The sequence below is a fragment of the Balaenoptera ricei genome, chromosome 11 (assembly GCF_028023285.1).
Source record: "Balaenoptera ricei isolate mBalRic1 chromosome 11, mBalRic1.hap2, whole genome shotgun sequence".
NCBI lineage: Eukaryota > Metazoa > Chordata > Mammalia > Artiodactyla > Balaenopteridae > Balaenoptera > Balaenoptera ricei.
Genome location: NC_082649.1, coordinates 62,009,423 through 62,031,154, shown reverse-complemented (window position 1 = coordinate 62,031,154; position 21,732 = coordinate 62,009,423). Strand labels below are relative to the sequence as shown.

The 21,732-nt window shown below is 43.0% G+C and overlaps 1 protein-coding gene and 1 long non-coding RNA gene across 2 annotated transcripts in view; one reads left to right on the top strand and one right to left on the bottom strand.

Moving 5' to 3' along the window:
- Positions 1–21,732, bottom strand: part of LOC132374907 (uncharacterized) — a 172,015-nt gene that overhangs the window by 60,270 nt on the left and 90,013 nt on the right. The gene's annotated exons all lie outside the window — the stretch shown is intronic.
- Positions 16,882–19,442, top strand: EIF1B (eukaryotic translation initiation factor 1B). Its single transcript, XM_059937600.1, has 4 exons — positions 16,882–17,166; positions 18,118–18,281; positions 18,498–18,599; positions 18,972–19,442. The coding sequence occupies exons 1-4, from the start codon at positions 17,136–17,138 to the stop codon at positions 19,014–19,016; spliced, it is 342 nt and encodes a 113-aa protein (XP_059793583.1). The 5' UTR covers positions 16,882–17,135; the 3' UTR covers positions 19,017–19,442.

Sequence of the window (21,732 nt, the reverse complement as noted above, 5' to 3'; positions counted from 1 at the left end):
TAAATGGAGTTGCATTTTAAAGAGCTTTCAAGGGACTGGAAAACTTTAATATCCACTTCAAATGTTGGAGACCTCAAAGAAGTTATTCAGAAGGATCCAGTTGTGTAGAATCAAGTCCTCAAATATAGAAATATATGTTTTATATCAAAGTTATCATGTTTGATAAAGATGAAAGATTAAAGGCAGTGCTTCTCAAACTTTAATGTGCAAATTCTGATTCGCAGGCCTGGTGGGGCCCATGATGCTGCATTTCTAACAAGCTTCCGGATGATGCTGATGTGCTGCTCATACTTTGAGTAGCACGGTTTGATAGAGTCCCTCAGAGGGTCCCCTGCAGGATTGAGGTCCAGGTACCCACAGCAGCAACCTGTTCATTAGTGCTTCTTTTGTGACTTTTCTCCCTTCATTCTCTCACATCCCCTGTCCCTCAGCATGTACCCTGGGGGTCACCTCCCAAATGAACTACTCAACACAGAATCTCCTTTGGGGAAACCCCAAACTAAGACATCCCCTCCACTGCATGTACATGTTTGATTATCTTTCTCCTGCATTGACCTGAAAGCTTCTTGAGGAAGTGGGCTCCATTCATCCCATGCAGAGCCTGGCACAGAGCAGGTGCTTAAAACAAATTTGGTTCACCTAGGCTGGCCACGGTGGTCCTAGCTTTAGACTATGGTTACCATGCCCAAGCAACTCAACTGAAGAAGGTGCCCAACAGGCACCCTCATGCCCATCCTGGGGCTGGGGGTGAGCATCCTCCCAACACCGAAGTGTATAGGAGGGATCTCAACACCAAGATGGAGAAGCAAAAGGCTCTCCCCAAACCTCTACTTCACCCTCTCCCCTTTTCTAAAGACAGTGGAGCAACCCCAGGTGGCAGTGAACGGTCCAGGCACCTGCTGTCCAGAATCCAAAAGCACAAGCCCCTGTATCCACAGATGCTCAAGACCTGCAGGCCCCAGTGAGACACCAGTAACTTTGGCTTAGTTTAGCGGGTCTCTTAAAACACTGTCTCTAAGCTGTCCAAGAGCTAACACAGAGTTCTTGGGTGCCATCACTCCTTCCTGCCATCACTGATAAGGCAGGGAAGACGTTGAGATGCTCACGTTTTTCACTGACTTCTTTGAACAAAACCCATGTGCTCAGCCAAGAACCATTTTTTCTCTGTGTGGATCTCTCTCCTTCATCCTTTGCCCATGAAAAGCCAGAACTTGGGGAACTCAAAGGTTAGAAGAGCAGTTTCCAAAGTGGGGTACACAAGGGGTACAGAAGATGGTCCACTGAGGTCATGGGAAAGAACAATTAGTCCTTTTACTTATACTCATTTTTTATCTGGAAGTAAGATTTACCAATATTAAATATATGGATAGATGAAAGTACATGTAAGTAATTTATAAATGAATATGCATATTTTGGGGGTGCATTGTCAAACAGTTTTTACTGGTGGGATGTGTGGCCCAAAAAGTTTAAAGACCACCTACTAGTTAGAAAACCTCGTAAACTTCTGATGACTCAAATTCCCCCTCCAGCTAGTCCCCATCGTCACCCCTGTCAGGGACAATGCTAACTCTCAAGATCAAACCCAGTGCTTAAAGGGCAGCTGCAAGAAGGGCAGAGGTGAGGAAGTTATCGAGAGAGCCCCAATCTATTGGTTGAGCCCTGAAATGAGTGTTGTTCCATCCCTTTAGGGAAAAGCTTTCTGTCAGTGTTGCCTGTTTCCCTTGCTCTCCTCCCCAGCCCAGGGAGGAAATGTCTACTTACTACCCAACTACCCTAACTGAACTCCCGAGAGATATCAAGTTATCCTTGCCTGGAAACAACCCAGTGGGCAGCCTTGAGGAGTGGGGATTTCCAATAAAGTTTCCTTGTGGCTCTTTGAAGTGGACAAAGTTAAATCTCTGCTTGTAGAGCCAGGTGAGCCAGGCTGTGAGCCAGGTGGACCAGGTAACAGCCCCCTCCTCTATCCAGCCTTGCCTCCCTTTGTATCATAGTGCCCAGAGTGAGCCAGCCAGATAGGCGCAGCAGTTTACAGACCCAGCAACCTGAGAGCTTCTGGGAAGTCTACTTGTGCAGGAAAAGTGCACCAAACGCCACCCGCCCTCCTGTCAACTCATAACATCTTCCATGAGTCCAGGAGAGTCTGTCCTCTGCTGTCATCATAGCAAATCTGGGGAGTATGCCTTTGGCACCTCCCAGACAGTGCCACCAAGTTCACGGAGTTCTCAGCTTTGTACTTGCTCAGGGAGAGACAGGACTGGGGGCCTGGGGGCCTCAGACTGTGAGAGCTGCCTTCTCTTCCATGTACTGTGTATAGCAAATGACAAGGGGCAGTGCTGGCCCAGGGCCAGGATGTGCCCCAACCATGAGGTGCTAGGTGTCAAGGCGACAGGATGAAAAGTCATGTAATTGCTGTCCTCATTCACTGCAATGTGGTAATTACTTAACTGAAGATTAATTGAAAGGGCTATTTGCCGGCAGTGGTGGTGGTGTTTCCCATTTCACTTCTATCTTCAACATGCCCTTTCTTGCTTCCCAGTAATGACATAATTTGCACTTTCAAGACTGTCCTTTCTGATTTATTCTTCCCTACTATTTCATTCATTTCATGACAAACCAATGGGAAGTCAGAAAAAGATTTTCATCTTTAAAAGGAAAAGGCTGGACAAGTATTCTTTGCCCTGATAAATGCAGACCATGTGTCATGAATGCTCTACCACTGAAAACAGACTCTATGAATCAGCGCTTCCACCCTGTTTGTAATTTGGGTCTTTGTAGAACCATCCTGGTGATGAATGAGTTGCTGTCCTCAGTCTGGCAGAACAGAGGTTCTTCTTTGTCTTTAAATGACACTGTTATTGTCTTTTCTGTGACCAGTAGCAATTCTTCCTAGTGACCCTAGTCTGTTGAAATTTTGACTGTCTGTGGTACAACAGCTCTGCTGATGCCACTTGGCCAGTTGTCAGCTTGGTGCCCATTGATCATTGAACTGTCTAATGACAAAGGAGTAAGTCACCCAGCCTTGACTTGAAGCAGTTAGGATTCTGTTCCCCTGGCCCCCACTCTGTCTTTGACTGCAGGGGAAAATGGGTGTCCTGGCTAATGCTAAAAAGACAGATCTAAATGTGGTTGGAAAGTCTGTTCCAGGCATCATCAGAGCTGGGCTGTAACGGTGGGTAATTCTGGACCATAGCTCCTGGTAGGGCCCCATCTACCCTCTGTGGGTCACAAACCATTAAAACTAGGAACTTTCTCAACTCTGCATCTTCCCACATTATATTCAGTCCTCTGGAATGCCTCCCTCTGACTTTGAAAACTCCTACCCATCCTTTAAGAAGGCTCAGTTCAAAAGTCACGTCCTCTCTGATGGTTCCTGACCCCTCCCCAGCCCAGGAGAATCCTAGTGTAGCCCACATGGTTGAAGGTAAGAGTAGGCTCCACGCCACAAAAAATCTAGATTCAAATCTACACTGCTTCGATCCCCTAATTCTATTTCCCTTAAAGCCCAAAGACTTTCCCAAAAGCCTGTGAATTTGTGCTTATGGAGATCAACGGTTTTGCGTCCTTATTGCAGCCTCTGTTTTGTATTGCATCAATCCAGAAGGGAAGTTTAACCCTTTCACTATTTGCACTTAAAACAACAGCAACAACTAAGAGATCAACCAGCCCTGTAATAGACCTCACTGAAGGGCTGACGGGCAGCAGGAGTTGGCAGAGGCTGGGAGTGGGGGAGAGGTCGGGGAGCAGGGGCATATAGCATATCACCTAGTAGCTGAAAATCTAACTTAGACTTTCCTGTTCCTCAAAAGTCTTTTTTCCAAACAATAGTGGGCTCCCCCCACAGCACCAGTCTCCTCCTGTGCCCTGACTCCTCGCCTTTGACCTACAGAATGTTGTGGCCAACTCCTAGGGCCTCTCTGATGCCCTGACCCCACTGAAAACTCAGGGCATAAGTGTCCCACTTTCTGCCCCAATCACTTACCCAGAAACAGTTCTCTACCTGTGCAGAGCACTGGGACTCACTGTTAAGATATCATTTCCCACCTAGTTACATGATCTACCCCTTCATTTGTATATAGAGCATTCTGCGTGTTTCCCTATTTTCATCCCATTCATACAGATATATATCATTTATGTGCATGTCTGGATTGATATGGTGCATTTTGTCTAATTCATGATTCGTGGTGAGACACTGAAAAGTTCAGAAGGGAAGTGACCTGAGCAGATTTGTGAATTTTTAGTGTAAGGAACATATTGTATCAGGGCAAAGAGACAAATTTGTCTCCGATAGACAAATTCGGAGACTTCCTATAGAGTCCAGGAAGAAATCAAGACAGCTTAGATTAGGACAGTGAGGAAGGAGAATTTTGTTGGATGCAGAAGAATTTTTGGAGGCAAAAATGGGATTTGGGAATTGGTTGGATATGGGCAATTAAAAAGATTGAAGTGCGAAGGATGCACACAGACCTCTGTCTGGTTCTATTCATTGAGCTGGGGGCTGGGGAAGGAAGACTCCCTTTTGGATATGTTTGATTTGAGATGTTGGCCAAGTGGAGAGGTCTGGGAGGTGGGTGGATCCACAATTGTAGAGATCAGGCTGGAGTTAAAGATCAGAAAGTTGTTGGGACCTGGATGGAGCTAGAAGCTGTGCCTACGGATGGGATCACTGATGGAGCTTATAAAATAGGATAAGGACCGAGGGCCCTGGCCCTGGAGAACTGGACCGGCAGAGGGAAGAGCAGTCAGAATGGTAGAAGGAAAATCAGAAGAGAATCATGTCTCAGGAAACAAGGAAGTTTGAAAAGGAAGTGAATGAGTGGCTACTGAGCAGTCAAGTAGTATAAAGACTGGAAGACATCAGGGCTCTGATTGCGTGACCGGATTGCACTAACCAATACAGAAATGGAAGCACAAGGTTGAGCAGAATCTCGATAAAAGGATCAAGTTGCGTCACATTGAGTTTAAGGTGCTTCTGGGACATCCTGATGGAGATAACCACGTGAAGATTATAAACACACATTCACTCACTGAATTCAGCAACATGTCTTAGTGTCTAGGCTTTGCCAGGCTGGTACCCAGCACTAGATAGGTAGAAAGAAAGATACAATCCTGCTCTCTGGAAGCTTGCAGTCTAGGAAAGGAAATAAGACACAGAATTAATGATGTTGGCATGCCTTTAGAGGAGGATGCACAATCAGGAGTGGGCAGTGTTGTATTTCCCAGAGATAGGCTGGGCGGGTTGAGGGGGGCGGGGGTCAAAGATCTGTGTTGAGCATCTCAAATCCACGAGTCTGGCTTGTTCTCTGTTCTTTCCTGTTCCTCCATGGCTCCTTCATGGTTCCTTTTGTTCCTTTATTTTGACTGAATGACACATTTGGGGTTTGGAAAATGTGTTCCTGCTGCAAAAGAACCTGGATTCCCTATGATCTTGAGCATCTGTATTACACCCTGAGGTTCTGAACTGTGTGGCTGGAAAGGATACTCGGAGTTCCCTGGGGTGCTTTTTAAGAATACACATGCCGGGACTTCCCTGTGGTTAAGAAGCCGCCTGCCAATGCAGGGGACACGGGTTCGAGCCCTGGTCCAGGAAGATCCCACATGCCGCAGAGCAACTAAGCCCATGCGCCACAACTACTGATCCTGTGCTCTAGAGCCCGTGTGCCACAACTACTGAAGCCCGCGCTCCTAGAGCCCGTGCTCCACAACAAGAGAAGCCACCGCAATGAGAAGCCCGCACACCACAACAAAGAGTAGCCTCCGCTTGCCGCAACTAGAGAAAGCCTGCGTGCAGCAACAAAGACCCAATGCAGCCAAAAATAAATAAATTTATAGAAAAAAGAAAAGAAAGAATACACATGCCATATATCTGGAGAAAGCTCTAATTCGAAAAGATACACGCACCCCAATGTTCATAGCAGCACTATTCACCATAGCTAAGACATGGAAGCAACCTAAATGTCCATCGACAGATGAATGAGTAAAGAAAATGTGGTACATATATACAATGGAATATTACTCAGCCATTAAAAAAGAATGAAATAATGCCATTTGTGGCAACATGGATGGACCTAGACATTATCACACTAAGTGAAGTAAGTCAGACAGAGAAAGAAATATCATATGATATCACTTACATGTGGAATCTAAAAAAAAAATGATACAAATGAGCTTACTCACAAAACAGAAAGAGACTCACAGACATAGAAAACAAAATTAGGGGATTTCCCTGGTGGTGCAGTGGTTAAGAATCCGGCTGCCAATGAAGGGGACACGGGTTCGAGCCCTGGTCCGGGAAGATCCCACGTGCCGCAGAGCAACTAAGCCCGTGCACCACAACTACTGAAGTTCACGTGCCTAGAGCCCACGAGCCACAACTACTGTAGCCTGTGCGCCTAGAGCCCGTGCTCCACAACAAGAGAAGCCACCGCAGTGAGAAGCCCGTACACCACAATGAAGAGTAGTCCCTGCTCGCCACAACTAGAGAAAGCCAGCGCAGCAACAAAGACCCGACGCAGCCAAAAAATTAATTAATTAATTAATTATTTTAAAAAAGAAAACAAAATTATGGTTACCAAAGGGGAAAGGGGGGAGGTATAAATTAGGAGTATGGGATTAATAGATACACACTTGTATATATAAAATAGATAACCAACAAGGACCTACTGTACAGCACAGGGAACTATACTCAATATCTTGTAATCATATATAAGGGGAAAAAATCTGAAAAAGTATATATATATATATATATATATATATATATATATATATGTATGTATAACTGAATCACTTTGCTGTACACCTGAAACTAACACAACATTATAAATCAACTATACCTCAATTAAAAAAATCTTTTAAGGAATACACATGCCAGCCCCCATCCCCCTTACAAAATCCTAACATTTCACATGATTCTACTCCCTAATCACCTCCCCACCCTGGCCCAAGACACTAGTGATGCTGAAAGTAGGTGTTCCTGAGTTGGAGGCTGACTCAGAGACCAAGCAGAAAGAGCGGAGAGGAGCGAAGAAAGGAGTGGCAAGGTCCCCAGGTTTCCTGCCAAGGCTGCTGGGTCAGTGGCAGTTCCATTAGCTGAAACAGTGAGAACAGATTTGGGGATTAGAAGTACTTTCTCTTGCTCTGAAGTTTGCTCAAATTTTCGCTTGAACTGATTTTGCAATCTCCACATTTTGTAATTAGCTACTGTGAAAGACATCTAAAATGATCATTCTGAGTAACTAAAAGAGGTCCTTCATGGACTGCTTGTACCATTTCCTCCACTATTTGTAACTTAGCATTCTGGCTGTACAGCCTGGTGACTGAGTTTATGGCTAATAATTTCTAATATTTTCACAACATCCTAGCTCATGCATGAAGACAAATCTCATCCCATCTGTTTTTTCTGCTAATGGGTCAGTGATGTCCCCACAGCTAAATTATAGCAATTATATAGAAAATAACATGTTTACTTTGAAAAGCCAGATTTGGTTTTCGTGGCTGGGTAGTTTTGACAGATGCGCAACTGTTTCTAAGAGGGTGAAGGTCTTTACTCTTTTACATCTGTAAGAAAAAACCACATGGAATCCCGTTCTGCAGTTACCATAAAAAATGCTATTGAGGATATTGTCCGTTATATTGCCTGGGGTCCTTTATTTTGGAATTATACTCCAAGAAGCAATGACATTGCCCTCCAAACTCACTGCTATTACCGACAGCTCTGCAAATTTTCATGTTTCTGTGGAAAAGTATTATTATTAAAGATGCCTAATATTCAAAGGGGGTTGAGGTGAGCTGAACTCAAGAGTAGATTTTCTTTCAATTAATTAATTAATTAATTAATTTTGGCTGTGTTGGGTCTTCGTTTCTGTGCGAGCGCTTCCTCTAGCTGCGGCAAGCGGGGGCCATCGCGCTTCATTGCGGTGCGCGGGCCTCTCACTATCGCGGCCTCTCTTGTTGCGGAGCACAGGCTTCAGACGCGCAGGCTCAGCAATTGTGGCTCACGGGCCTAGTTGCTCTGCGGCATGTAGGATCTTCCCAGACCAGGGCCCGAACCCGTGTCCCCTGCATTGGCAGGCAGATTCTCAACCACTGCGCCACCAAGGAAGCCCCAAGAGTAGATTTTCTTTTATTTAATCTGTTTTCTCACCCTCTATGTCCTACCCATTTCTCAAAGCTGAATGGCTTTACTTACATAATTCTCCATCTTTGTTTCCCTTCCTCAAAGATGCTTTTGATGCAGAATAACTTCCTCTCCATGTTTATTTTTCTTTAGCACAAGAGGAATTCTAATGCATTTCCTTTTTGCCAGTAGCTCATGATAACCAGTGTAACCCAAGTGGAAGAGATCTGAGACCCTCCCTGGTGTCATGGATATTTGGAAATAGCTGTCTCCTCTACTTCAGCTCTCTCCCCCTCATCCTGACACCATGATTCCACTGAATGCAGCTGTGGGGTTGCCAGTCCACTGGGCTCAACTGTCCTCTGCTGGTGACCACCACTCATAACCCAGCCTTTGGGAGGCACACTTCCTTCCCTTTGCTTCCAACACACCATCTCCTGATTTTTCCTCTTATCTTAATAAACACATAGGCACAGTTTGAGCAGAGAAGGAGTCACTATTTCCAACTCCTTTGGAAATAGTGTGACCAATGATATGGAAGAAAACCAACGAGGGTGATGTCATAGAAGCCAAGAGAAGAAAGGAGTAGTTCACTTCATCAAATGCTGCAGAGAGGACCAAGTCAGATGGAAACAGTGAGATGGCATTGGGTTGGCCATATGGAGGTCAAGCACACTTGGGCACGGATGGTCTCAGCATAACAGTGGATGTGGAAGCCTGTTTGGAGGGGTTAAGGAGAGATGAGTCATGAGCAAGTGGAGAGAGTGAGGATAGACAAATCTTTGGAAGAGTAGAGAAATGGGTCCTGGCAAGAAAAGAATATAAGTCAAAGGGATTTTTGTTTTTGTCCTTTTAAGATGGAAGATTCCAGAGAATATCTGCATCCTGGTGGAACTAATTCTATAGAGAGAGAGAGACATTATAAATGCAAGAGGGAGAGGGGGATACTTCCAGGAGCAACATCTCTGAAAGGGCAAAAGAGGAAAGCAGGGATACTTATCCATGGTAACAAGCTGGCAAGTCAGAGAGCAGAGGTACAAACACAGTGAGATTTGGAGATTTGGTGACTGGATGATGTTTGTTTCCATCTGATTGTTTCTATATTCTTAGTAAAATATGAGCAAGGTCATCAGCTGAGAAGGAACATAGGGGATGGAATTTGGGTTTGAGAAGAGAGAAGATGTATGAAATCATCATTGTAGAGAGTGAGAAGAAGAAAAACATCCTAGGAAGTGCAGTAAGAAGTGTGGCGCTGACTGCCCATTTGGGATTTGTGGTCCAGAATTTTAAATGAGGCTAAGGGAAATAGAAATATTGCCTGGAAAGCACTTAGCCCTGACCTGGTACATAGTGCACACTCAGTAAATGCAAGCTATTACTATTTTGACACATGAATATTTCTTTTTTTCTTTGCTTAGATGAGATACAATCCTGTCAAAAGAAAGAAGGAAGGAAGGAAAGGAAGGAAGGAAGGGAGAGAGGAAGGAAGGAACTGAATCTTGGGTTACATTGTTTTACCAGCATTGCAAATCCATTAAATAAAGAAAATGTTTCCAATAAAGAAAGGTGATTAAACTCAAAAGTCTTGAAAATGTAGACCGAACGGCCCAAGAAACTGACAAAACATGAAGAGCATGAGGCTGTTACCAGAGCTTTGTGCAGCCCTGTGACATAAGGACATCATCGTTCTGGGATTACATACCATAGTAGGCAGACTATGATAGGGGCATATTGAATGTAAAAAAAAATAACTGGTGGCTCAGTTAAAAGAGTAATAGAATCAATTAAGTAGCTCTCATATTAAAGTGAGCTAAGAAAAGAATTCAGGCAAGCTATTATTACAACGAAAATATCGCCATAAATTTGAGACTTGGGAACATCACTGGTCTATCCTTGTTTGAAATAAGAAGCAACAACCTCCTGTGTCATCCCACTTCCAGAAATTGTATGAGATCCTATAACATGCAGCCTTAACTCCCACACTGCGGTCCTCGACCTGTCCTTATTGGGTGGGGAGAGGAGGCAGTGTCCTTGGAGAATAGAGCCAGCTGATCAATTAAAATCTGTTTGTTTGTTTTTTCATCTTATTGAGATGACCATACAGCTTGTGTCCTTAAATTTGTCACTGTATTGGGGAAGGGAGGGATCAGTCTCTTCACAATGTAGTAGTGCATCATTTCTGTACCTCCAAGTTAAAGCTCAATGAAATGATGCTGTGTGGCTTTCCAAATGTATGTTCTCAGTACCCCTTTACACAGAGCTTTTCTGAAACTAGGTGACTTAAAACTATGATGTCCACTTTTCTTTCCCATGCTGTCGAGGGGTTTCACCTCTGAGAGATACAAGGTCTCCGTCACCTCTGCTCGAGTATCACCAAGTCTCCATTCCCCTTCTCGGTGTCCCAACCCTCCAACACTACTAATTAAAACACAACTCCTGGGAGTAGTCTTGGTTGTGTTCGAGTTGTAAAAGTCTGTCATTGTGATTTGTTAAAGACTTGGGGTGTGGAGGATTCCTCAGCCCCTGGCTGGTGAACATTTCTCTGTGCTCCTACAAAATGGCAAAACTCTATATTTAAATCTTTGTATATTAAATTCTGAAGCGTTTACAGCAATTTTAATAATTTACTTGCTTATGAAAGGTTATCCTGGCATGTCTGGGTTAATAATATTCTTTTGGATACAGTACTGACTTGATTTGCTAATATTTTATTTAATATGTTGACAATGAATAAGAGAAACTGTTTATTTTTTACTTTTTTGTATCCTCTTTATTACCATTTTATTGAGATATAATTCACATAACATACAATTTACCCATCACCATAATTAATTTTAGAACATTCTCATAACTCAAAAAAGAAACTACAGAACAAATGTATAGGTACCAAGGGGTAAAGGGGTGGGGTGGGAGCAACTGGGAGACTGGGATTGACATATATACATTATTGATACTACGTATAAAATAGACAACTGATGGGAACATACTATGTAGCACAGGGAACTCTACCTAATGCACTGTGGTAACCTAAATGGGAGGGGAGTCCAAAAGGGAGGGGATATCTGTATGTGTATGGTTGATTCATTTTGTTGTGCAGTGGAGGCTAACACAACATTGTAAAGCAACCATACTCCAATAAAAATTAATTAAAAAAAAAATGAAACTACATATTCAATAGCTGCCACTACCCATTTCCCCTCAAACACACCCCCACCCCTAGGCAACAACTAATCTACTTTCTGTCTCTATAGCTTGGCCAATTCTAGACAATTCACCTAAGAGGGATCATACAGTATGTGGTCTTTTGTGACAGGCTTCTTTCATTTAGCATAATGTTTTCAAAGTTCATCCATGTTGTAGCATGTATCATTCCTTTTATGGCTGAATATATTCCATTGTATGGATATACCAAATGTTGCTTATTAATTCATCAGTTTATGGACATTTGGGTGTCCTGGGTGTTTGAAAATTTGTATGCTTTGCATTGGGTACAAAGTTTTACATGTATCTATTGCACCAAACATATTAATTATATTATTAAAAATATCTATATCTTTACTTAATTTTTGTTTACCTTACATGTCTGTTTCTGAAACAAACATGTTACTGTATTCCATTATGACTGCAAACTTCTCAATTTCTCCATATTTTTCTTTTCCTTTTCTGCCTTATATACGTTTTGCCGAGTTGTAAGGAATATAAAAGTTTGTGATTCACATTCTTGGTCCAATATAACTTTGATCCAAATGAACTATTCTTCTTTGTCCTGCTTAATGTAATTCTTCTTGAATTCATTTTTCCTAATAATTTTGTTATACCTACCCTACTTTTCAACTAGCAGTTGCTTACAATAACTTTCTCAGTGTTTGTCATTTGACCTTAAATGTGTCATAAATAGCTGCTATATAGTTTTGTGACCATTTTTCATCGAAACTAAAGAGGTTACCTTTTAATAGAAAAATATAACATTCACACCTGTGTTTACTGATAATTATGTACTTTTTACATCTTTATTATGACTTAATGTTTTAAATTTAGTCTATGATTTCTTGTTGCTCTTTTATACCTTTTCCTGTCTTATGTTGGATTGAAAAATGCATGAAATTTCTATTCTTCTAGAAATAACCCATAAAATATTTCACCCTCCTTACATACCAATATGATTTGGACATAACCATCATTTTTACTGATTTCTTTATGCACCTATATTCTTTTATCCCATGTCTTTCTCTTCCTTGGGTTTTTAATTTTTCTGGAGTATATCATCAACATTGTCCATGGAAGTAAACTTTCTGGGTTTTTAAACATTTTGAAAATGCCTTTATTTTGCCTAAATACAGGATTTCAGGTTCATAATCTCAGGATTTTAAAGATATTTCATAATCTTTAATAATCCAGTGTTGCTAGTGTTTAAGCATGCAGTTTCCTCCATCAGCTGATTTCTGAGGTTTTTTTTTTCCTTTAGGAGGAAAGAAATGTCTGATCCATTGATAGCACATCCTTGTTGTTTAGTGCTGGATTTAGTCTTCCCCAAAATATATCTTTTCTGACATTATTAGGGATATTTTAATAGTGAAGATACCAAGTTAGCCACCTTGAGCCAATTACTGTTCCCTTCTCTTTAATGATAGTGTAACCCTTGATTATTAAGTTTAATGATCTATCATTAAAGTTCCCACTGCAGGTTAAGTAGGTTTCTAGAAACATGATTTTACTTTTGGCCTTTGCAAATACTCATAATAATGAGTTTTGCTCTAACACAATTCTGCTATTTTCAGTGATAAATAAAAGAATTAAGTCCTTCTTAACTTATAACGTTTTCAAGCATTTCATTTATATCACACATTGCTAATATAACAATCAAGTGTTCACGATAATAAGTTGAGATTTTTAAGTGACTTTTTCTGACCTAGACACTAGATCTAGGTCCTCCTAGATGAGGAGTCCCACATCTCTCAAGAATTGGCCTGCATTAGGATCCTTGTTGCGTCACCAGGAGCAGCTGGCGGGAGGCGTGACCTCAGCGATGTTGAATTCAGAGTGCAGCAGCTGGGGCAGAGAGTCAGTTATGCTCACTGAAGCAGGAAACCTGAGCAGCACACCATCACAAGGCCGCCGCAACCAGCAACCTCTGGATGGATGAGGACCCGAGGTCCTCACCTGTTAGCATGTCTTCATGACTGGCTGATATAAGAAACAACTGCATAAAACCCACCATTGTCCTTCACGGTAGGCAAACCGCTGGGGACACTGTCCACTACATCACAGTGTCCCCTTTAGGAGAGCCCAAGAAAAACACCTCCTGTGGCTCTGGGCCAGGCAAAGTCATTCCTCCTGCACAACTAGTATGTTTTCATCCTGTAGACACATGGACTTCCTAGCTGATTTTCTCTTTGTCTTACCGTTTGGAAGTTAAAAGCCGGATCTGGGGTCTATCTCTAGCTTTGGGGGCTTTTATTTCTCAAATATTCTAACTTTTTATTTTTTTTTAAACCTTAGTAGATTGATGAGTTTTAACCCCAGGAAAATTTTTTTTTAATTTAATTAATTTAGTTATTTATCTATTTTTGGCTGTGTTGGGTCTTCGTTTCTGTGCGAGGGCTTTCTCTAGTTATGGCAAGTGGGGGCCACTCTTCATCGCGGTGCGCGGGCCTCTCACTATCGCGGTCTCTCTTGTTGCGGAGCACAGGCTCCAGACGCGCAGGCTCAACAATTGTGGCTCACGGGCCTAGTCGCTCCGAGGCATGAGGAATCTTCCCAGACCAGGGCTCGAACCCGTGTCCCCTGCATTGGCAGGCAGATTCTCAACCACTGCGCCACCAGGGAAGCCCCTAAATTTTTTTTTTTTTTTTTTTTTTTTTAATCTTCCCTGATTCCTTTAGTGAATACTACTGTTCTCTGCAAGTGATCTAAACTCCCTTCGGAAATAAGGCAGAAAATAATCACCTTAAACTAGGCTGGTACCATTTAGAACTAAAAATACTAGATTTTAAGTGTTTTAATTTGTTCCTTTTATAACTTTACATATAGGTCAAATCCTTTCACTCTAAACCAGTGCTGTCAATAGAAATGGTATGTGAGCCATATGTAACATTGAATTTTCTAGGAGCCACATTTTAAGAAGTAAAAAAAAGCAGGTGAAATTGAGAAAATTTAAGTCTTCCAAAGGTCAGTGTGTACTTTATAGTGAGAGTACATCACAATTTGGACCAGCTACACTACAAGTGTTCAATGGTCAGGTCTAAACACAAAGGCTATGAATGGTGACCAGGGTCAGAAGAGTTTTCCAGATTATAATTACAACGTATCCGACCTGTATTCATAGTTGGCTTTGATCGAAGATTTCTGAGCTCCTGGGGGTTTCTGATGCAAACACTAGGTCTAAGAAAGTATGAGCTCTCCTGACAGGGGTAATGACCATGGAAACCCAAAGACTTCTGGATCTTTTTTAACTTGTCTATGTTCAGTTGTTATTTTTTTTCTTGACTGGACCACCCTTGGCTCCTTCTAAGAAATAACATAATATAAAATGGTTTGGGGCGTCTAGTAACAAAGAAGGAAAACAGAAATAGAGATGCATTTTGTTTATTCTGAACTTCATCCAGAGTAGTATTAAAAATTACTTTAGCGCTTCCCTGGTGGCGCAGTGGTTGAGAATCTGCCTGCCAATGCAGGGGACACGGGTTCAAGCCCTGGTTTGGGAAGATCCCACATGCCGCGGAGCAACTAGGCCCGTGAGCCACAATTACTGAGCCTGCGCGTCTGAAGCCTGTGCTCTGCAACAAGAGATGCCGCGATAGTGAGAGGCCCGCGCACCGCGATGAAGTGGCCCCCGCTCGCCGCAACTAGAGAAAGCCCTCGCACAGAAACGATGACCCAACACAGCCATAAATAAATAAATAAATAAAAATTTAAAAAACAAAAAAACAAAAGACGATGTAGAAAAACATTTTAAAAAAATTACTTTAAAGCATGCTGATACAGGTACAAGACCAGAAAACCACTGTAGGTGTAATCAACAAATGAACAACAAAAAATGTTTGTTTCTCCTTGTTTTAGAACCAGCTCTAACACTTTACACTTTAGTTTGGATAATAAAAGTGTTATTCATTTAAATCAGGACTAAAAGACCAGAAATGTAGTTAAATTCCTGAGAGCTGAAAATTTGATTTTTTTAGGGAAATTATTTAACCCATGAAAGCCTCCATTTCTACATGAGTATAAACAGAATAATAACTACATCATAGAATGGCTATGAAGATTAACAATACTGTGTATAAAGCTTACAACAGGCAAATAGTATGCACTCAATAAATGGTACCTATCACCATAGTTAATCACTAAAGATTATTAAATCCTGGTATTCCTAACCTGGAGTCTGCAGATCCTTGGTCCATGGCTAAAATGGCGGGGGTGGGGGGATTCCTAAAATTGGATGGGAAAAAAGACTCCACCTACATTTTCACTAACCTCTAACCCAAATTTAGCCTTTCCTCCATTATGAATGCTGGCAACATCCCAGTAGTACCTGAAGGATCTGTAACTTTGCACCCATAGAAGTCACAGATATTTTCATATTACACTTCTGATGCTACAGACATCTCAAAATATCTTTTATCACCTTTTTGAAATTCCAGCCTTTGTGAGACCTGCTGCTAGATCTTGTTAATTAATGCATTAGTAAAGAAGCAATACTATGTTATCAATGTACGGTTTTTAATTTCAGTATAATAGGTTTCCTTTGTAATCCTACATGTTTTATTTCATGCACTTAAGGCATTATTCTGAGAAGGGGTCCATAGGCTTCACAAGACTGCCATGGCACAAAACAAGGTTAAGAATCCCGAACTTTTAGTCTATCTCTTTGCTTCCAGAACGCGAACCAAGTTTGACAATTAAGCACCTGCCTGGATGAGCCCATTCCCATAGTCGTAGGTTTGTTCTCCTGTGTTTAGCTTGATAGGAAGATATTACTGTTCTGGTATCAATCAACCTTCTGTCAATTAACCTTTCTGTTCAAGGTTCTGTATTTAAGTTGATGGGCTGATTTTCTGGTGTGTTCGTCAGCATCTCTCGGCAACTTGTTAGATTTGCAAATTCTCGGGCCACACCCCAGACGTCCTGAAACAGAAGCTCTGGGGTCTATCAGTCTGTATTTTATTAAGCCCTAGGGGAGATGCACGTTAGAGTTTGAGAACCACCGCGCTAGGGAATCGGAGGGCAGCCCAATCCTGGGCAGGAGGCTCCCACCTCGACCCTTGGTAGGGACTGGGACTAACAGGGTTCCTGCAACCGGACAAGGCGGGAGGTGAAGAGGGGAGGTGCTGAGGGGCAGCCATCAAGCCGAAAGCCGGGATTAGGGACCTTGTTCTGCTCCTGTACCCCGATTTCACTTACATTACCCAAGGCCTCGAGGGTGACTGATGGAGATTATCAACCCCACCCCCACCCCAGCACCGAACACTCCTTGCTGCCACTGTACCGCGAGAGAAGGCGAGTCAAGGGAGAGCCTGAGAGAGCGCGGGGAGTACAGCTCTAGACCCGCGAGCTCTAGCCAGATGGCTCTGCAGCCCTCTGGACCCTTCCCGGCCCCGCCGCCCGCCGCTGGGGGGCGCACTCCCTGCCGGGAATTGAGGTCCCGGAAGCCCGCCCGCTCCAGGTTTTCCGGGCTCTCTTGCCTCGTGAAAACTACAAGTCCCAGGGCGCCAAGCGCGGGAGGGTCACGTGGGAGGGGCGGCGGGCGCGGCTAAATAGTCTCCGTCGGCCATTTTGTCGGAGAAGCCGCAGCGCCGCCTCTTCTTTCGCGTCCTCGCATCCGTCGCTGCCGCCTCTTCCTCCGCCTCCTCCTTCGCCTCTTCCTGCCTCCTCCCGGCTTCCGCCGCCGATCCAGCCGCTTCCCAACCCCGGGGCGAAGCGTCTCCTTATTTATTTCCGTTTTCTCGCCACTACCGCCTCCTGACACGGTGATCCGGGCGGGCCCCGCAGGAATTTTATCCCCTCACCGGCCTCACACTAGTATCGCATGTCCACTATCCAGAACCTCCAATCTTTCGGTAAGAGCGGGTCGCCCCGCCGCCCCTCCCGTCTCCCCACGTCTCCTGCGCGCCTCTCGGCCGGGAGGCCGCCGCTGCCCGCCCTCGCCGGGGCCGCTCGCCGGACCCCGGCCCGGAAAGGCCCTCGGCCGCCCTCCCCGCACCCCGAGTGGGGCTTTGTCTCGGTGCCCGGAAGATGGCGACCGGGCCCCTGGCGACCCCCTCTCCGAGGACGGCCCCCGGAGCCCCGGCCGCGGGCCTCGTGCCGCCCCCTGCCCGCTCCTGGACCTTCCTGCCGCTCGCTTCTGCCCCCTGCCACCTCTGCGACCCTGTTCCGCCCCCAGACCTGCCCACTGATCGCCAGGGGGACGCTGGCTCGGGCTGGGGCATCGGCGTCCATTAGCGGTCGGGGCTGTTCGTGGCTGCTCGTGGCTGCTCTCGGGCGCATTTAGTAAAAGATGCTGCGGATCAGGCCTCTGATCTGTTACAGGGCAGTGGGCCAGTCTTCTCTACTTCCGTAATAATAGGTAAAATTACTCTTGGTATACATATATGTATCTTTTTTCGAGGCAGAGTTAGGGTTAAATGATTGGGGTGGCATCTGTGAATGTTTCTGTTGTCATCAGAATGTAATCGAGATGACGCACATTTTTATAGTGGCTCTAAAATTAAGGTCTTAAAATCTCTTTTCTCTCATTAGAGGATTATGTTCAACGATAACATCTGTAACAACGTTTTTCTGTTCAGGTATCAGTGGACATACCTGTTAAAAATATCTTTTTGTTAAAGTACCTTGTAGGTTTTATTAATACCCTGCCCTTATCAGTACTCCCCCACATCCCCACCTGCAGAAAGAAAGCAGAAGCACTAGAACCTTCTTTGCTGAGTTTCTAGATTGTAGCGTAGCTGTATCTGGAAATTACTGACTAAAAGATATTTCCCTGCTTTGGATTTTTTTGTATCCCTTTGCAGACCCCTTTGCTGATGCAACTAAGGGTGACGACTTACTCCCGGCAGGGACTGAGGATTACATTCATATAAGAATCCAGCAACGGAACGGCAGAAAGACACTGACTACTGTTCAGGGCATTGCAGATGATTATGACAAGAAGAAACTTGTGAAAGCTTTCAAAAAGGTAAAGGTATTAGGAAGAAGAGATTAAACTATAGTTAGTGACACACACCTCTAAATAGGATTATGGTTCACACCTTTTACTTGACCGTCAGTGTGGGTGAAAATGATTGGACCCAAGAAAACTGTGTTCATACTCTTAATTAACATCCATATAATCTTAGGGTGAAAATAAAATATCATTGTATTTGACTCAGTTATGCTGAATCTACTTCTCCAGAAATTTGCCTGTAATGGTACTGTGATTGAACATCCTGAATACGGAGAGGTTATTCAGCTTCAAGGTGACCAAAGAAAAAACATTTGCCAGTTTCTCTTGGAGGTGAGTGACTGGGTGCTTTATGTACAACCTTGAGATTGCTTCTAAAATTGTATTTAAGGGCCATGTGAATTATTACCTGCTTAGTAAAAAATCATGTGGATGGAGCGCATTAGTTGTACTTACTTGGGCAGGAGTACCAGTTTATTTTGTCATTAGAATGACCTGATCATTCCTGTGTCCATTTAGGATGTTTTGTGGAATGTCAAGATATTCAAATATTTGTTGAATTTTTGTTATTAACAGTTTATGCCACAAATACAGTGTTGCAGTCACCTATTAACAATGATTCTTTTTAATGACTGCTCTGTCTTCTTAGGAATGAATTTATGTGTTACTCAGAGTGATTCTGCTAAATTAAATTTTATTTTGCAGGTTGGCATTGTCAAGGAGGAACAGCTTAAGGTTCATGGATTCTAAAATGAACCTAAATACGTGGAGAATTTCTTGAATAATTTTGTTCTCTAAACCAAGTTTGGCTGCCTTGTGAAATGATTCTCTGCAGTAAACGGACTTTTCATTTATTTAATCATTCAAACTTTCATTCACATCTGCATGATTACAGAAAACATGGGGTATGTAGACTAGTAACACATAAGAAAATTGCAGTAAGATGGTAATGAAACCCCGTATTCATCTTAACATGTTTCCAATGGAAAATATTTTTTTTGAGTGTTTATTTGTTTATTGTTCAGTTTATTACTTTTCACTTGATTAAATTTTTTTGTTGTATTAAACCATGTATGTTGCAGCTTAACAATAAAAAAAAAAACCTATGAATCCTTTTGTGAGCAGTTAGGCTCCCAAATCTAAGCAAGTAATATACACATAGTTTGTCTTTCATAATTGTCTCATTCTGTGTATTCTTTCCAGTTGATTTCAGATGCTGCGACGAGTTAGAGGAGAACCTTTGTTATATGTGTAATTTTGTTCTTTACTTAAAAATGAGTAGAAACAGTATAAACTCAGAGCCAAGAATTTGCCGGATGTACTGTTAAATTTTTGAAAAGAAAATGAAGCATAGTTTAAACTTACGTATTAGCACAGAGAATTATTTTATTTATTTTTATTGGTTATGTTAGTGGGGTGCTAACACAAGTCTATCCCTAAGTGCCAGACAGTAAAGTAGGTTCCTGACGTAAAATAAATTTAGTCACAGGCAATGCCCTGCAAGTGTGGGTGGGTGGGTGGTACCACTGTTCTACAGATGGAAGGCATTGGGGTTAGGGTTAACTTCCCTAGAGTGCTAGAAAGTGACAGAGTTGGGGTGCCAGCCAAGGGCTTCCAGCCAGAAAAGCCATGTTCTTTCACTAAGTCACAGTTTGGTATTCACCAGAGGAAGTAAGAGCCAAGGGCAGTGGTGCATGGGGGTTGGGGGTAGGGTGAGAAATAAGAGAATTCGTAGTTCTTAATTACAAGATTTCTGCAGCTCATCCTCTTCAGTTCCAGACTTCTGCTTTTTATTGAGCTGTGATTATTTGCTCAGTTACACAAGCTGTATCATTAAAACCATTTAGCCAAGGCAGAGAAATACATCTACAGTAGTCATCTCTTTATCCAAAGGGGATACATTCCAAGACCCCCAATGGATGTCTGAAACTGCAGATAGTATCAAACCCTATATATATTATGTTTTTTCCTATACTAAGCGGCAGATAGCATATACAGTGTGGATACGCTGGAGAAAGGGATGAATCATGTCTCGCCCAGATGGAGCAGAATGGTGCAAGATTCCATCTCCTCACGCTACCCAGAATAGTGCCCAATATAAAACCTATGAATTGTTTATCCCTAGAATTTTCCATCTAATTTTGTTTTGGACCATGGGTAACTGAAACTGCAGAAAGTGAAATCTCGGATAAGAAGGGAACTATTGTATAGATGTGTGCTTTTTAGCTTAATGCAGTGGGATAATGGCGTGAAAAATGTCACTGCATTCTGTACCAGCTTAACCTTTCCTCCTGTTTTGATGGTGCTGCTTTTGGAAAAACAGAATCAGCCCCCACAGAGTTTACCTCTGAAGGATACTTAAGTAATAGGTTTTGTTACATTCTCACCCCATCGTACCTCTAATCAAGAAAGACTGGGAATATTGAGAAGTGAGTACACCAGAATATAGTGCCAAATTTGGTAAGCTGATTTCTGGAAAACAGTATAACATGACCAAGAAGATCAAGCGGCGTGGGAGAATTTTCCAGCTTAATTGAGAAATCCTCACTTTTCTACCTGTAACATTTTGTAATGATTCCACCTCACATTGAGAGGTGCTGTGGAAATCGTTATGAAAATGATAAAGCAGAAATTTACACTAACACGCACATTCAGGTGTTCCTTCATCTATGAAGATCTGAGGTAATGCCCAGAAAAGAACTGTCTGTTGAGACTGATTGAACAAGAAGGTGGACAGGACAAGGGAAACCTCGTTAGATGGAAAGAAAAAGGCCCCTCCTCTTGGCCCCCACAGATAAGCTCTTGGCCATCACTTCATGTGTCAGGCCACTCCTACTAGATGGGATCAAAAGCCTTGAGTAATACTTCACTCTGGATTTTGTGAGGAGCACCTCTTTCTGATCCCTCAACCTGTGAGCCCCAGATACCTGATTGGACTTGTCACCTGTAGGGCAGTCCCCATCCTTGGAGCGAGAACAGTATCGTGCACCCTTGTCTTTGAGCAGTGCAATGGAAATAGCTACAGATTTCTGCAATTTTACTGAAACCAGTCAAAGTCAAATCCCCTCATGTGGGAAAGCTGTCTGGGAGCCTCAGAGATACCTAAGGACATAGCTCAATGCTCTTGTCCACTTCAGGGACTGCAACACTTGTCTGCAAAAAGGACTAGATGGCATTGTGTAACAGGAGGGAGAATATGCCCTAAAAATGCAGTTAAAATAACCAGCCAAACGGTATCTCCTTGTGTCTCCTGTGTGGGGAGATTGTGATCTGTAGTTTTTTTAGTGGTCTGTACTTTGACAGTGCGAAACGAAAACTACCGAGTAGAGGACTAGTAGATTGTCCCTAGACCTCTAGGTTCAGCTGAGGCCTTGGTGAAGCCAGTAGGAAACCGACCTTTGGTTGGCTGAGGCACAGCCGAGTAAACTGCTGCTATAGCAACGATGTCCTGTGCCCTCAATCTTGT

Bases quoted from the DNA above. Each gene is read 5' to 3' on its own strand.
- EIF1B (XM_059937600.1), top strand. From the start codon at position 17,136: ATGTCCACTATCCAGAACCTCCAATCTTTCG. The intron at 17,167-18,117 runs GTAAGAGCGGGT...ATCCCTTTGCAG, and splicing joins CCAGAACCTCCAATCTTTCG to ACCCCTTTGCTGATGCAACT. The intron at 18,600-18,971 runs GTGAGTGACTGG...TTTATTTTGCAG, and splicing joins TTTGCCAGTTTCTCTTGGAG to GTTGGCATTGTCAAGGAGGA.